Source organism: Toxorhynchites rutilus, chromosome 3, assembly GCF_029784135.1.
Source record: "Toxorhynchites rutilus septentrionalis strain SRP chromosome 3, ASM2978413v1, whole genome shotgun sequence".
In the NCBI taxonomy this organism is placed as follows: Eukaryota; Metazoa; Arthropoda; class Insecta; order Diptera; family Culicidae; genus Toxorhynchites; species Toxorhynchites rutilus.
The window spans coordinates 324,132,489-324,148,654 of record NC_073746.1 but is presented as its reverse complement, the minus strand read 5'-3'; the positions used below and the strand labels follow the sequence as shown (position 1 = coordinate 324,148,654).

The following is a 16,166-nucleotide window of genomic DNA, read 5'->3' as shown; positions in this document are numbered from 1 at the left end:
TTCGGGACATTTCCATTGATATTAGGCTGTCAAAAAAGTCCTGCGGTATTTCCGCGAGGTGTCGTTGTAAGCGCGTAGTTCTAGTTGTATTCATTGTATCGAGTCATACTATAGCTTGTTGGAAAGGTTGTTGGCGCGCTATAATATAGTCCTTGACAGTGTTTTGTTTGGTTAAGTCGTTCGTGAGTTATAGTGTCGCAAATATGGAGCAAAATAAAGAGAAAATCCGACATATTTTACAGTACTACTATGACAAAGGCAAAAATGCATCTCAAGCTGCCAATAAAATTTGTGCAGTTTATGGACCCGATACAGTTTCCATTTCCACCGCACAACGATGGTTTCAACGTTTTCGTTCTGGTGTAGAGGTCGTCGAAGATGCGCCACGCTCCGGAAGGCCTGTCGTCGAAAATTGCGACAAAATCGCTGAATTAGCCGAGAAAGACCGGCATAGTAGCAGCCGTAGCATCGACCAAGAGCTGGAGATAAGTCATCAAACCGTTATTAACCATTTGAAGAAGCACGGATTCACAAAGAAGCTCGATGTATGGGTGCCACACACGTTGACGATACATCTTTGACCGTATCGACGCATGTGAATCGCTGCTGAATCGCAACAAAATCGACCCGTTTCTGAAGCGGATGGTGACTGGCAATGAAAAGTGGGACGACAACGTGAAGCGCAACCGGTCGTGGTCAAAGCGGCTCAGACGGTGGCCAAGCCCTCATTAACGGCCAGGAAGGTTCTGCTGTGTGTTTGGTGGGATTGTCAAGGAATAATCTATTATGAGCTGCTTCCCTATGGCCAAACGCTCAATTCGGCCCTGTACTGCCAACAACTGGACCGCTTGAAGGTAGCACCAAGCCCCGGGCAAGGGGATATGATCCGCGAGTCAAGATGTGCTACAAATTTAGCTGTCATTGCCAAACCTATCAAATTACTCGGCGAACTCAAGGCAAATCTATGGAACAAGGTGCGCCCATTCGCTAACTAAAAAAAGAATTGTTTTTTGAAAAAAAAATTTATGTGAAATGTAATGATCATGATGATCACAAGGGTCTGAATGATAATATAAAACGTAGAACCCTAGGTTGATCACTTGAAATGTAGTATTATATTATAATGTAAACCAACTTAAGAAATTGAAAGAATTTAAGTGAAATAAAAGGGTTTGAATGAATTCTGCATTATTTCAATAATTTCAGTTGTATTTAGCTGCTGCTCATGCTTTATTCGAAAATTTGCGTTTTGCGTGCGGAAAAAATGAACTCACCATTATAATATAAAATCAGCATCAAACACAATTTCAGTTTCATATTATTTCACAATTTTCGAGGAAACGTATTACTCTATTACATAGAATACATATTGAATACAGAAAAGTAAATTTTCATTCATTATTTTTTGTTCTAGAAGTGTGTTAATTTCGTCCTTAATTTCGTTTTCCAAATGGCGCAAATCATTATGGTGCCTTCAACGCAAAGACAATAAATGAAACGCTTGCAGCGTAAAACGTAATGAATATAATGAATATAGCAATGAGTATTTCATAAAGTATCAGTATATTCCACAAATTGTGCTCAATCGTCTTAATTTACTTTTGTGTATTTTTTAAATGGCTGCAGAAAACCACTTCACGTTTTGACCCACCTGGTAGTATGTTAAGTGCCTTGTTTTACACCAGCTTGAGAGTTTGGCAGTTCTCGCGAGTGACAGTGGTCGCAAATTGCATTTGCGACCCGGACATGTTTGACGCTGTCAAATCCTATGTGCTAGTATACGGATGCCCTCAGGCTGGGTAGCACTCATGAAGAAGAGGCCATCTTTGATAAACAGAGGCCGCATTGTCTTCCATCAGGACAACGCCAGGCCACACACTTCGTTGGCGACGCGCCAGAAGCTCCGGGAGCTCGGATGGGAGGTTCTGGGAAGTTCCGCGATTTTTAATGAAAACAGTCGTTTTTTGAGCAAAGCTGAATTTATTCCTCAACATAGTTTTCTTCGAGGGCAATACACTTGGTATAGCGAGTTTCCAACATTTCGATTCCCTTAAGTTTTCGAAATATGCCTCAGCGCCACTCTGAAGACTGCCTATTAGTCTAAGAAGTGTGTAGTGGATCCACGTTTCATCCATTGTCACAAAACGTCAAAGGAAGTCCACTCGATTATGCTCCAAAAACGCCAACCTGGCTGTTGAATCATCGACGCGCCGCTGTTTTTGGTGGACGGTCAGCAAACGCGAAACCCCTTTGCGCGGACAGTTTTTTCATGCCAAAAATGTAGTGCAAAATGTATCCCACTCGGTCTATTGAAATGCCTACGGTCTCAGCTAGCTTGCGCAACTTCACGATTTTTTACGATTATTTTGTTTTACGATTTCTTGATTCGTAGCCTCTTTTGGCCTTCCAGAGCGAGGTGCATCTGCTTGTACGGCCCATTTTAAATTCACTAAACCCCCGGCAAGCTGTTGTTCCCGAAGGAGCAGAAGTGGAAACACATTTCGTCAACCACTGCATTGATTGTTCAGGAGTTTTTCCCATAACCGATACTACTACCGAATCGGATTTTCGGTTTAGATTTTTCCAAGCAATAATAATAATAATAATAATCAATTGAGTATAAAAAAAAGTCTTTATTATATAGAAAATCAAACTATTGAGTTGCCCAAAAAAAATTTTTTTATTAAAAATAAAATACATTTTTATGTACATAGAATGAACGCATAAAGATAAGATGTACATGATTTTAAAGCTTAAACTCTCAAGTTTTGAAATATTTAATAATATCGGGACTAAATAAAACCGATTTCTGTACTAACACTCAATTCAATTGTTGGGGAAACCGTAAAACGGGCCAATCGAAACTTGGAAGTTAGGGAGTTTAGATAACGCTTGACATTTTGCAGTTATTCAATTGTTTATCTCATTTTTTTTTTTTTATCTTCGCTTATTTTTCGTCGGCCTATTTCCGCCACTTTAGTGCCAATCACCGACATCAGGGAGGCGACTCCACCTGTTCCTACCTATCAGACTCAACAACTCATGAGCCGGGCCAACTTCTTTTACTTCCGCTCCGAAGGAAGACGTAACCAGAGATTTTTCGCCTCAGAAAATCCCAACGACGCCAGCTGGGATTGAACCCAGGCCGATCGGATTGTGAGGCTGTTACGCTAACCATACAACCACTGGCGCCGTCTGTTTATCTCATGAAAGATAACATTTTATTAAATGTGATAGACGCGTAGAAACATTTTCTATCAATTGATGCAGACATATTTCGGATCTATTAATGTTCGAGTTATAAGCATTCGAAATCTTTAATTTTTCGCAGCATGATCTGTGTTTAGGTTTTCATTTCATCCCCATATACTCCGGTTAGACGTAGTCCCACGTCAAAAACAACATTAAAAAGCAATGGTTTTCCATGACGCATGCACCTTGACGAAACCGTCAGAAATGACCCAGAAAAAAGCAACCTTTGCTTCACGTCTCGAAAGGGTCAGGTCCTGACGGAATTCTAAGGGTATTTATAAAAAAAAGTAGAAGGGTCTGATCCTAGGGGCACGGATAGAAATTTAACTGACTGTGATTGCTCAGAACAGTTGTTTTGTTTTGAATGTGATTCTTTTCATTTCACTCCACAACTTCAAATAGTAGCCCTGAAAAGGGCCTTCTGTTATATGTACTCATAACCGTCAAAAGGTTTGTAACGAACAAAAAAAGGGAATTAGCCTCTGGCAGGAAGTTCAACTGTCGAACTGGAAATGATTAATGAATACCAGTTTGACACATAACAGGGTATAATGGTAGATCAAGTCTAGATTTATTTTGGAAAAAGCGGTTTTGAGAAAATATGTAATCCGCCATTTTGTAGCGGCCGCCATCTTGGATTTTCAGGATCATGAAATACGCAGTTTTATTGTGACTGCAGAGATAAAGGTGTGTTCCAAATTTCAGATCAATCAGTCAACAGGAAGGGGGTCAAATTTCTATTAATGTGAGACAGCGCTACAGACATGTTACAAACATACAAACATAACAGTTCGGCTGAAAAGTTCATAAGGTTGACGTCTAGATGGCACCTCTTGCATAAATCTACTTGACTATCACAAAGTACCATCTTTCAATGTATTGTGATCATAGCAATCAGTGCATTAAGCAACATACTCTAGCAATGCATAGCAACCTCATTTGTTTATCGAAATAAAATTTTCATTACTCTTCTGATCATCTGATTAGGTTGATGACGTATATTATTTTACCCTGCAAAAGGTTATGGGCCCAGAAGAACTGGCTCGAAGATAGTGTCAAGTTGTGTCAAGTTTAGAATAATACAATTTTCTGAAGATGACGGAGCAGCTGAACAGCGATGATGGAAGCGGAGCTGAGTTGCCCACTAGAAGCGGAGCTGGAGAACCGGCTACTAGAATCGGAGCTGGACTGCTGACTGCTGGAAGTGGACGAATCAGCACGGTCGCTATACCGATCATGGAGAAGCTGAAAGGTCGAGAAAATTATTCTACGTGGGCGTTCGCGATGAAAATGACGCTTATTCGTGAAGGTTCCTGGTATGCAGTTTCACCTAGAGAAGGTCAGGTAATCGACGAAGAGGTCAGTATGTGCGCGATGGCCACGATTTGTTTGAGCCTGGAGACGACAAATTACAGTCCAAGACGCAAAGGACGCCAAAGAGGCTTAGGAGAAGCTGAGAAACGATTTCCAAGATGACGGGCTGACAAGAAAGTCAATCAGGAACAAGTGGGTCTTTAAGACAAAGCGAGGACCAACAGGTGACATCGAGCGGTACAAGACACGTCTGGTCGTCAAAAGGTGTTTGCAGCGGCCAGGAATCGATTACGACGGAGTGTATTCTCCGGTGGTACGACATTCCACCATCTTCTGGTGCTGGCGGTTAAACATAATCTTGATGTAGAGCAGATGGATGCTATTACTGCGTTTCTTCAAGGCAGTCTGGCGGATGAAGTTATTTACATGGAGCTGCCACGAGGATTTGCTGGCACTTCGAAACATGTCGGTTAAAAAAGGCACTGTATGGGCTCAAGCAGTCGAGCTGTGTGTGGAACAGTCAGCTGGACAAGATGCTGAAAGAGTTCGGACTGGAGCAGTCAAAGGCTGATCCATGCCTGTGCTTCAGGATCGACAGTGGAAAAATACGTGGACGATTTCATGATATATACCAACGACACCAAGGCAAAGCGGAAATTAATTAATATCACCGAAAACGCCGGAAGAGATCCGGGAAATGAAGGAAGTTCCTTACCAGGATGCAGTGGGCTGTCTCACCTATCTGGCGTAAGCAACGCGACCAGATATAAGCTTCGCAGTAAATCAAGTCAGCCAATTCACCACGAATCCTGGACGAAGCCACTGGAACGCTGTCCAGCGTATCATGCGATATCTGCGAGGAACAAAATCAAACCGACTCACATATTCCCAGGGTGGCACGAATTTTATTGGCTATACCGATGCAGATTGGAGAGGAGAGCCGGATACCAGGAAATCCACCACGGGATACGTTTTCACGTTCATGGGAGGAGCTGTGTCATGGAACGTTAAACGGCTACCGACCGTTGCGCTGTCCTCGTGCGAAGCGGAATACATTGCGCTTTCCCGCACAATGCAGGAAGCACATTGGTGGCACTACTTTCAGTCACAGATTTTCGGTGTGCAAGGGATCCCTATCCGATGCGACAATCAATCCGTCATCTGTATTGCCCGAAACTAAGGATGCAATCCCCGTACCAAGCATCTGGACATCAGATACCACTTTATCCGAGATGTGATGGAGCAAGGAGTAGTCAAGCTAGAAAATATGTGAACAAGAAGCAACAACCTGCAGATGGGTTTACGAAAACCCTGGCGAAACATAAACTACACCCAAAATTGATTTTTAGCTCATGTTTTGTCATCCCGATTTTTGACATTAAATGAGACATAACATAACAGAAAATGTCATGACTCACAAATACTGATAAGCATTTGTATAATATACATGGTACAGCAATATAAGATTAATACGAGCGAGCGAAACAAAAGACAAATAAGCTTTCCGCATACTTTGCCATATACACGGCCCAGACCGAGATAGATATTGTTCTCCTTCATGCGCTCCTTTTTTACTCTTATGGCGGGTTTACATTAGGGAGATCTATAGCTATAGATGGATTTATTCACGTGAAAATAGGTGTAAACGGGTGAGAATAAATATGATACACTTATTCGAGGTATATATAACTTGAATAAATTCAGCATATATAAACGCTTGAGAATTTCTCACTGCTGAGAAATCACTAAAGTTGGATGCAGTTCTACTTCAGGTGAATTAATTCACCTAAAATATGAATATATTCATTATAGAAGTTCACGCTAGTGTAAACGGTTGATGCGATTTCTATAAATCTCATCATATTTCTTCACATGAATATATCACTACCCTTAGAAAACACTTCCCAACTGCATTTTATAATCAGGTGCAATATTATCACGTATTTGCGGAACAACTGCTGAAGCATCATTAGCCACGACCACGCTATCGTGTAAAAAAGCTTTGCATTCCAGCCGGCCTTGGTTCGATCCCCATTGACGTCATATGAACTTTTTTGACGTATGATTACGTCTTTCGGGAACATATTGGGGTACAAATTGAATGTCGAAAATCGAGCACATCGTGAAAATTGTCCAATTTCAAACGCTTATTGCTCAGTCATTTCATGATGGATTGATGACATTTTCGCGTCAATCGATTTCGGCACTCCATTTTTATATTGAAGAAAAAAATATATGTCATGAAACTAACTATCGAACCATTGAAAAGTCTCAACCCCTATCCTAACGGAAATACCCACTTCTGATTGGCCGAAATTGACGACACATGCGACGGGTCCCTAACAGAGACATCAAAACCAAGCTGCCTGGGGAAATCGGCATTGCAAATACTAAAAAGAAGGGGGAGCTTTTGCTCCCGCCGAGATGTATTCCCTAACAGAGACATCTAAACCAAGTTGCCTGGGGGAAAACGTCATTGCAAATACATGAAAGTAGGGGGAACTTTTGTTCCTACCGAAATGTATTCCCAGAGAACAAATCTGCCTGGGGGAAATCGACATTGCGAGTATATGCAAGTCGGGGGCATTTTTATATTGCAAGTAAGGTGAGTGATACGATTAATTCTAGCAAATAAAATTTAAATTTGGAACTTTAATGTTGGTTGCTTCGTGAAATTTCATTTCAATGACCGATCGTGTACTGTGAAAAATAAAGCACAAGTGTAAGTGTAAAATTGTGTATGGTAGCAGTTGTTTTAAAATGACTTGATATATGAAACGATTTATTTCAATTTTCATAAGTAAAAACCAAGGTGTGTTCCGGCTCGAGAACGAGTCGTTTGGTTTGAGCCGTCTGTTTTGTTGTGTATTAAGTATTAAGTGTTGTTAGTCCCATTAAAATTCGCATTGGGTTGAATAAACACTCAGAAAGTAAAAATTATAAAATAAAATTACCTTTTCTATTTCATATATATTTTCTCTATAATCAAGTATTATGTTTTTACTGATGAGAAAAAATGATTATTGTGTTCGGTATTGGTAATTATCTTATATTACCTTGGTGAGTTTTTTTTCTTTATTTTATCCATACATAACACAGGAGGCATCTCGGATCACAGAGGGCGATTTTCATCATATCTCGTTCCACTTCGGTATTTTTTATCTGATACGCGATATCCGACGACTATTTACCATCCTTCTGTCACCCTCACTCGGTAAACACTGGTGGAGTGAACAAACAATACCCAACAACCAAACAAAAAGGCTCTTTTCAGGACCACCAATCATTATCAAAGGGTTTAACGATGTAATTCTTCAAACATATCCAAAACCAACAGATAGCCTAACGGAATCTTACATCAACTATGCGGTCGTGTCTCGGACACAACCCTTCTGTGACTTTTTTTTGGCACAATCCCAAATGAAATGAGAAAAGAAAACAAAAAGAGATGGCTGCACGCATACATACAAACCATTTTTAAGCTTTTAAAACAGCTCATTATTTGCGCATTTGCACACTAAATGGCATCATTTCTGCCAAAGATTAAATGTTTTCTGCCAACGCTAGTTTGGGTGTAGAAGACAATAAAGGAAGGAGTGATTTGATCATAGCAATCAGTGAATTAAGCAACATACCCTAGTAATGCATAACAACCTCGCTTTTTGACTCTGCTGGAGCGTTTGTCAATCCATGCTTTGGTTTGCACTGTATTTTTTTTCCGTCAAAAAACAATGCTTTATCAATACATGAAATTCGGATTTTTCCATTTTTTTCACAATAACAAAAGTTGCTTCACTCTCAATGCTGTATCTCACGAACCAATCGACCGATTTCTGTCAAATTTCGACACGTATCCATTGAAAGATGGTGCTTTGTGATAGTCAAGTAGATTTTTGCAAGAGGCGCCATCTAGATGTCAACCTTATGAACTTTTCAGCCGACCTATTCTCATGCCCACCAAGTTTTTGTGTATAAGTTCATACAAATGAAAGCAAGCCGTTTCGGAGAATTTCAACCACGAACATCGTGATTTACGGTTAGTCCTATGATGAAATGTTATGTATAGTTTTGGAGAGTTCGACACGGTACCACTATACGTCAACCTTGGTTGAATTAGAAGGGCTTTCCAAAAAAAATTCACAAAAAAATATTGAACGGGGTTGTTTCGAGATATAAAAGTTTTCAATATTTACTTCAATTTTTGAGTTAGATTTTTAAACATTGTATTCTAAATGTTATTTTTCCAAAATAGCTAATTGATTTACCAATAACTTTGTCAAACAACATATTTTAATCAGACATCTGCATTTTGAGTTACTATTTTTTGGAAGAAAGTTCAATGATTTTGAATACGCCCTTTTCGTAAATCAGTTGTAATTAAAATTGGTAATATCATAATGACAATTGTGATTTTGGGTAGCTTTTATCATAAGTACCAAGTTTCAAAAAAAAATCGTAGAGGATCGGAATCTCCACACTTCACTTTTCAATGTACTGTACCACTCATACGCACGTGTTTTTCAAACTGCGATTCACCACACGAACTTTTGTGTGCAATTCGGGAAACAATCTATGTTTCATTTTTTGCCATTGTAATCGCTAATAAAATACTAGTTTAAACTACAAACTAAATGGCAGATAGATAGATCATACTGAAATTCCGCTTCAGTACGGATGTGCCAATTTAGCGATATAAATAATCTCACAAATCATCCAAAGCGGGCTTGAATTCTAATAATTTTTTGGGCAGACTGTACAGTGCTTCCCAACAGTGAGATGGAAAACTATCCTGATTTTTATCGAACAATTTCATATTGGAACTTTTGAAGGTTCGTATTGGAACGTTGGGAAATATTTTCCTTTTCGAAACCATACATTTTCGATGTTGCACTTTCATCGACTGATACTTTTGTAGATTATCTATCACTTTTATATTCTTTTATCTTTGTAATAATTATAGAGCGGAGCTCTCTAGATGGTATTTTGATTCAAATTAATGTAATACTTTTTTTGGTCTTCATAATCTAAAATCTAATCTCTTTTTCTACTTTGTTGGCACTATTGTTCCTAGAAGCACTTTCTCAACGTAATGATACTTCTTCGACGAAAAAACCCTCTCAAAATCGGGAATCGAACACCAAGTCCTCATCACGATATGTGTGACACTAAACACTTGGCCATAGGAGCCACATAATGAAACAAATTCATTAATGAGAATATTACATAAGATTCATTTTTTCAGTGATGTCGTTTAACCCCTTCCCGTATTATTTAATACGTCTCACATCATGTGATTTCAGTAACCTGCTGAGCGTCCTAGCGCCCTATGTTATTCAAGTACCCACGAGTGAGACGCGATGTTGTACGGGAAAGGGTTAACGAGGTTACTATCCATTTCAAAATATTCAATGCAACCTTGAAAGCTTCTCACAGTATCTCGTATAAATGCCATGCTGGCATATTCTAATTACAAAACAAAAAAAAAATCTTAGCATAAGCAAACATCGAACCGCGCCACTAAACCTACCGCAAAGCGCGCTATATTCGTCCCATCGTCGATGACACCGATCAGCTTACTGCGCTGTGTGGACTCCATGGTTACTGTGTTTAGCACGTATCGCACCCCGTTCAAATTTCAAATCACTCGCAGCTTCCCTGAGCCACACACCGAGAACACATCAAGATTAGTCACCAGTCAACGATCTTCGCTGCGCGCGGTGGGTGCACAACCTTGCCACTGATTGGAAAGACACTTTCTGCTCCACGCGAAGGATGTTTCGAGGCGCCACGTTCTATGTGTCACACACGTTGCATAATTCTCATCTTCGCGGTGTGTACGCAGGAGCGAAAGTGGTATGTGTTTTGCACACCTGTGAATGGAGCAGGATTTTATGGCAGCACTTTACTTTTTGTTAACCACAGACGACTCGAAGGTAAGCAGCCTCTTCCCGTCACTCGCTGTCACTGCCACTCGAACGAACCGAACCGTTTAGAAGCAGATTAGCAACTAAGGTAGCAAGCAACCGATGGTTTCGATTTATTCCTTTCGATGTGTCGTCAAGTTGCATGCTTACTGACTGTGGTGTATTGCGACGCGATGTGTTGCCGATAAGTGATAAGGGCACCAGCCTTCCTTGATTTTAGGACGGCATCTTTCATTGATTTTGAATAAACAACACAAATTTTGTGCACTTTGTTTTCTGAACTGTTGGCGGAAACATCATCCAAGTCTATCGCGTGTCGCGCTGAAACTGGTGCGATGACTGCAATACAACCGTGCCGCTGCTTTGAGGTTAGGGTGATGTCGTCGTAGCTGTTTGTTTAGTTCGTGAAATAAAATTATCAATTGAAAATTGAATACTTTAACTAGCTGTCAATTTTAACCCTTTTATCTACAACTTCGTGTCTCGCTCGATGTGAAATGACTGTGCCAAAACCTACAACATCGAGTCCAACTCGTGATGTAATTCCATATCTAAGGGCACTAGGACACTCAACAGAGTAGTGAAAAGACTCGATGCGTGACCCATCGAAGCGTTTGCATTTGGTCCGCACTTCTGGAAATATTAGAGGTTGAACATCATTGTGATTATTTTCTTTGGAAACACCATGCTACTGTATATTAACGAGCAAAAGTTGGGGAATTTTAGTGGACCATTGCCATTTAAGTCGTCTGCCTAGGTGCCGTTTGTGCGCATGAGCACTCATGCTGCCGGTGTAATCGCATGACGAACTAGCGAAAATACCACAGAAAAAGGTGTGAGGACTGGACGAGCCCCTCGAATGAGCCAATCACCGTCCGAGAATCGAATGACGTCACTTGTTTCCACTGCCAAGGCCATTTTATAATGCACTCGACGATTTCTCAGTAAAAAAAAGCTCAAGCACGCGTGAAGACGTTTGCGATGCAGAACAGGAAATGCAACAATTTGAATTGAACTCTAGTTCCGTGACGACACGGTACGGTTTGCTCAGACAAACGCAGAGTTTCGGTGTGATCCGCTTTGTACCGGTGAAAACTCAAACAGAAGCTCAACTTCTTGCGTGGCACGCTCTCTTCTGTTAAGTAAATATTTGTATGTTGGTTGCGCCGCGTCAGTAGACGATTGCCTTATGTATGTTTATGATTCTACCGAATTCTTTGCTTCGTGTGGACCTTCCCATCCAGAAAGCCACATTGGCAACTGACAGCGTTTTGTTGTCTTTCCCAACAAAGCATTAATCATCATCGCCATCATTTTCAAATAGTTCAAAGTCCAAAGACTTATCTTCTCACGGTGAAATTATGCGCTCAAAGGCGATAACAAGGAACCCGTGACGCCGGACTTATTCATGAACGTTTAACTTTGGGCTCTCGTTATCAACAGCTATTTTTAGAACTGAGTACCATATGTCTTTTCTTATTGGAGGCAGTGTAACATAACAACACCCAATCCGGTTTCTTTTGCGGCTCGGCTTCAAATTGGAATGCTCGATTCAAACTTGAGATAAAAGCTTGATTGAAAATCAAGCAAAGCCCATCGGAAGCTGCAATCGATGTCCAAATATCGATGTCTGCTCTTCTAAGGAAAATCATATTGACTTTCATCAAGCCGTCATGTTTCCATGAATATAATGTTCAAATCAGTCATAGGTGTCAGCTTCCGGTACCGTAGAATTCAAAATTTGGATCAAACATGAATTTTGTTTTGATGATTCGAAGATTACAGGACCAAATGACGAAATGCCCTTAGGGGCTGTCCACATACCACGTGGACGGAAAAAGTACGATTTTCGACTCCCCCTCCCCCTCCGTGGACACTTTCATACACCTCCCCCTGTTGTTCACGTGGACATTTTTCCTTATTTTACTAGAATAATTGATGAAATAACTGAAATGCGCATAAATCATGTTTTAATTCTATTCAAGATTATTTGTTTCAAATTTTACTAGCTGTACCTTTCTTTCTTTCTTTGTTTTTAAGAGGCTTTAAACTTTGAAGTTCATTCGCCTCTAATACTACCCAGCAAACATTAAATCGTATAATTTTGCACGTGCCAAGTCTTACAAGAAATCCGAATAAATCATAATCGCATATAATATCAATCAAAGTATATATCGTGTATATTTGAAATCGCATAAAATGTAAAAACTCGATTTTATATACCATTATCAAATTAAGTCGCAATTCGGTATAATAAACATCAATTTTATGATGTACATTGTCGTAAAATATATTTAATCCGCATCATATGCGTATATTACGCTGATGCAGTTTGTGTGTCGTATAAGCGTATAATTTAAATCGATTCAGTACTGTAGTAAATCGTGTTGTTTGCTGAAGAAAATCATGAAACAGTAAATCATATTAGATCCTAATAAAGAACATATTACATCATATTGAAATGTCAATGAAATGCTGATGCACTCGAACGTTTTAACTGCTATTGAATTAAACTTCAGATAGCCGCGCAAGATAGCTGGTGGATGATAATCCAGACGACCGGAGTTCGAACCCACATCGGAGCAGTTTTCACCAAACATTAATCTGTGCCATTTTAAACATTCATATTCCACTCCCAACACAACCCAGCAAACATTAAATCGTATAACTTTGCACATGATAAGTCACATATAATTTCGTATCAAATCACAATCGCATAAAATATCAATCAAAATATCGATCATATATATCTAAAATCGCATAAAATGCAAAAACACGATTTTCCATGTCATCGATGGATTGAGTGGTAACGTTGTCGTATCAAATCGCATATCAGTCCAAAAAGCATCGCATATCGTTATATACGGCTTTATATGCGTACAAAATATGGCATATACGTATATCGCCTCCACTTTTGTGTGTATAAAGTCTGCTTCATTTAATATTGGAACAAATTCTTTTGCTCATTGTGGCGCTCCTAGTGGACGGATTTGGAAACTTTTTTCACCCACGTGTCGGGAAATTCATTACCTTTCACCATGTATTTATGTCATAACACCAAACGATAGCATTTTGTAAACAACCGCCATAGAAGCCGAACGGAGAGATAAAATTGTGCACAGTTTTCTTGAAAATCCATTGTTGTCGGCATCTAAGCTAGCTAAACAGCTTAAAATGCCCAGAAATACCGTATGGCGTGTTATCAAGCAGTATAAGGAAACATTGACGACGGCTCGGAAGCCGCATTCGAAGCGTCGGAGTGGAACTGTCGACCGGAAACTGCGTGGGAAAGTCATCAAGGCCGTCAAGAGGAATCCCAATCTTTCAGACCGCGATTTGGCCAATAAGTTCCAGGCCGCTCACAGTACGGTGCGACGAATTCGTCTCCGGGAAGGAATAAGGTCATTCCGAGCCAGCAAACAGCCAAATCGGACGCTGAAGCAGAACAATGTGGCCAGAATCCGTGCTCGAAAGCTGTACGACCAAGTGCTGACCAAGTTCGACGGATGTATTCTGATGGACGATGAGACCTACGTGAAGGCGGACTTTGGGCAAATCCCAGGTCAAAAATTTTATTTGGCGACGGCTCGGGGGGATGTACCTGCAAAATTTAAGTTCGTGTTTGCGGATAAATTCGCCCGCAAGTACATGATTTGGCAGGGGATATGCAGTTGTTGACAGAAAACCAAAGTCTTTCTCACTGACAAGACAATGACATCAGAAGTCTACAAAAAAGAGTGCCTACAGAAACGGATTCTGCCGTTTATTCGTGCCCACGACCGTCCAGTAATGTTTTGGCCGGACCTCGCAAGCTGCCATTACAGCAAAACGGTTATGGAATGGTACGCAACGAACGGGGTCAGCGTAATACCGAAGGACCTCAACCCCCCAAACTGCCCCCAGTTCCGGCCGATAGAGAAATACTGGGCAATCACGAAGCGGAGGCTTAAGGCAAAGGGAAAACTTGTTAGGAACATGACTCAAATGAAGAACTGGTGGAATCAAATCGCCAAAACGGTGGACGAAAAGGGTGTGCGCCGCCTAATGTGCCGTATTACGGGAAAAGTACGAGAATTTCTTCGAAACAGCAATGAATAATTTTTTTAATTTTTTTTATGAAAGAGTAAAGAAAATGCTACATTTGTATGAACAACAAATTATGAATTCGTTAATAAATGACTGAACTACACGCAATTGTTTGTGTTCCAATATTAAATGAAGCAGACTTTATGCTAGTTATCTGCATCATATATCATACAAATGTGTCTTGATTGTATGTATATCGCCTCCAATTATAGCTATTCATACGACTTAATGTTTGCTGGGAGGTCAATTAAACAATTATTATTTCTACAAACATAAATACTCATATATAAAAATGGCGATTCGTGAGGCTATAATAAACATTTCACGAAAATATTTTGCGCCATTTGTTTTTTTCTATGTCTGTAATAAATCCTATATGAGTATGGCAAAAGTCGTATTTGGTACTTTGACAATTCATGAATATATTCACATTAGATCGCAATTTAATTCAACATAATCGCTATTATAGCCGGTCAAAGTTGCATATTCATCCAAACAAATTCGGTAAGCATTTGCCATGTATGTATATAGCCTCCATTTTTGCATGCATATGCCAGTTAGGCGCATTATATGCCAACCAAATGTGATTCGATTATATATATAATTTTGGACTCGATTATATACAGTTTGGATTTTTTTTTTAATATTTTAAATATGACTTATTTCAAGAATAAATGTAACCTTTCAACGTTAAAATGTAATTTAAGTGGCTATTACATGTACAGTGGGGTAAAAATCGTGATTTTTGAAGATTATGCTTGAATTTTCACCAAGAATTGTTTATATCGATATTGCAGTCAAATTAAGAAAGATAGAAGTTGGGTGTCAAAGAAAAAATTGTAGGGTGGTTAGAGAGCTTCAATTTAATTGATAGAAACAATCTAGTTCAATATCAAATTTTTAGGATGAAATTAATAATAAAATATTAAAAATTGTTCACTTTTAAGTTTTTCACTTCCAAAATGTTATTAAAATGAACTAGCTTAGATGTACCACTACTATATCCTGTACAAAATTTTCCCGTCTCTCAAATGAAAGCAACAGAATTGTATTCCGTAGCGTACTTTGTAATGTAGAGCCAGTTTGAGGCAACAAAGTCCGAAACAAAAAAAAGTTCAATAACTGTCATTGTTGAAATTCAAACATATGCGTAGAAGGTTTTTTTTTCATCAAATTTGATCGTCTATCACTTCCTGAGAGAATTTTGATAAATTTATTTTTTTCATGTGAGAAAGGTGTTTTCTGACTTTAAGGAGATGAATCAAAAACCAAATTCAATAAAAAAATTCAAAAAGCGAACGAAAAAACGAATAAAAATTTTTTTTTTTTTTGACTCGATTATATACAGGATTCGATTATATACAGTGAAAAGAAATCAAAAACTGTACTGTACTAGACAGTATATTTACGTTCACAGCTTTATTTCAGAAGTGTGCTTATTTCATCTGGAAATCATAAAGCTTCCTGAGGTGTTGGCAGTAGCAAAAACAATCCTTGAAGTGTGTTGTATATTTTGTCATAATATGAGTCCCATCAGTACCGAACTTTTCGAGCGCACACAAACGTACAGAACAATTTTTCATACATAAA

The 16,166-nt window shown here is 39.3% G+C and overlaps 2 protein-coding genes across 2 annotated transcripts in view; one reads left to right on the top strand and one right to left on the bottom strand.

Moving 5' to 3' along the window:
• LOC129778094 (glycerol kinase) overlaps positions 1 to 10,829 on the bottom strand; it is a 37,990-nt gene extending 27,161 nt beyond the window's left edge. Inside the window, exon 1 of the mRNA XM_055784769.1 lies at positions 10,094 to 10,829. Within this exon, the coding sequence (XP_055640744.1) occupies positions 10,094 to 10,162 (69 nt within the window). The 5' untranslated portion in view covers positions 10,163 to 10,829. The remainder of the gene's footprint in view (positions 1 to 10,093) is intronic.
• LOC129778096 (uncharacterized) overlaps positions 1 to 16,166 on the top strand; it is a 71,301-nt gene that overhangs the window by 40,068 nt on the left and 15,067 nt on the right. The window lies entirely within an intron of this gene.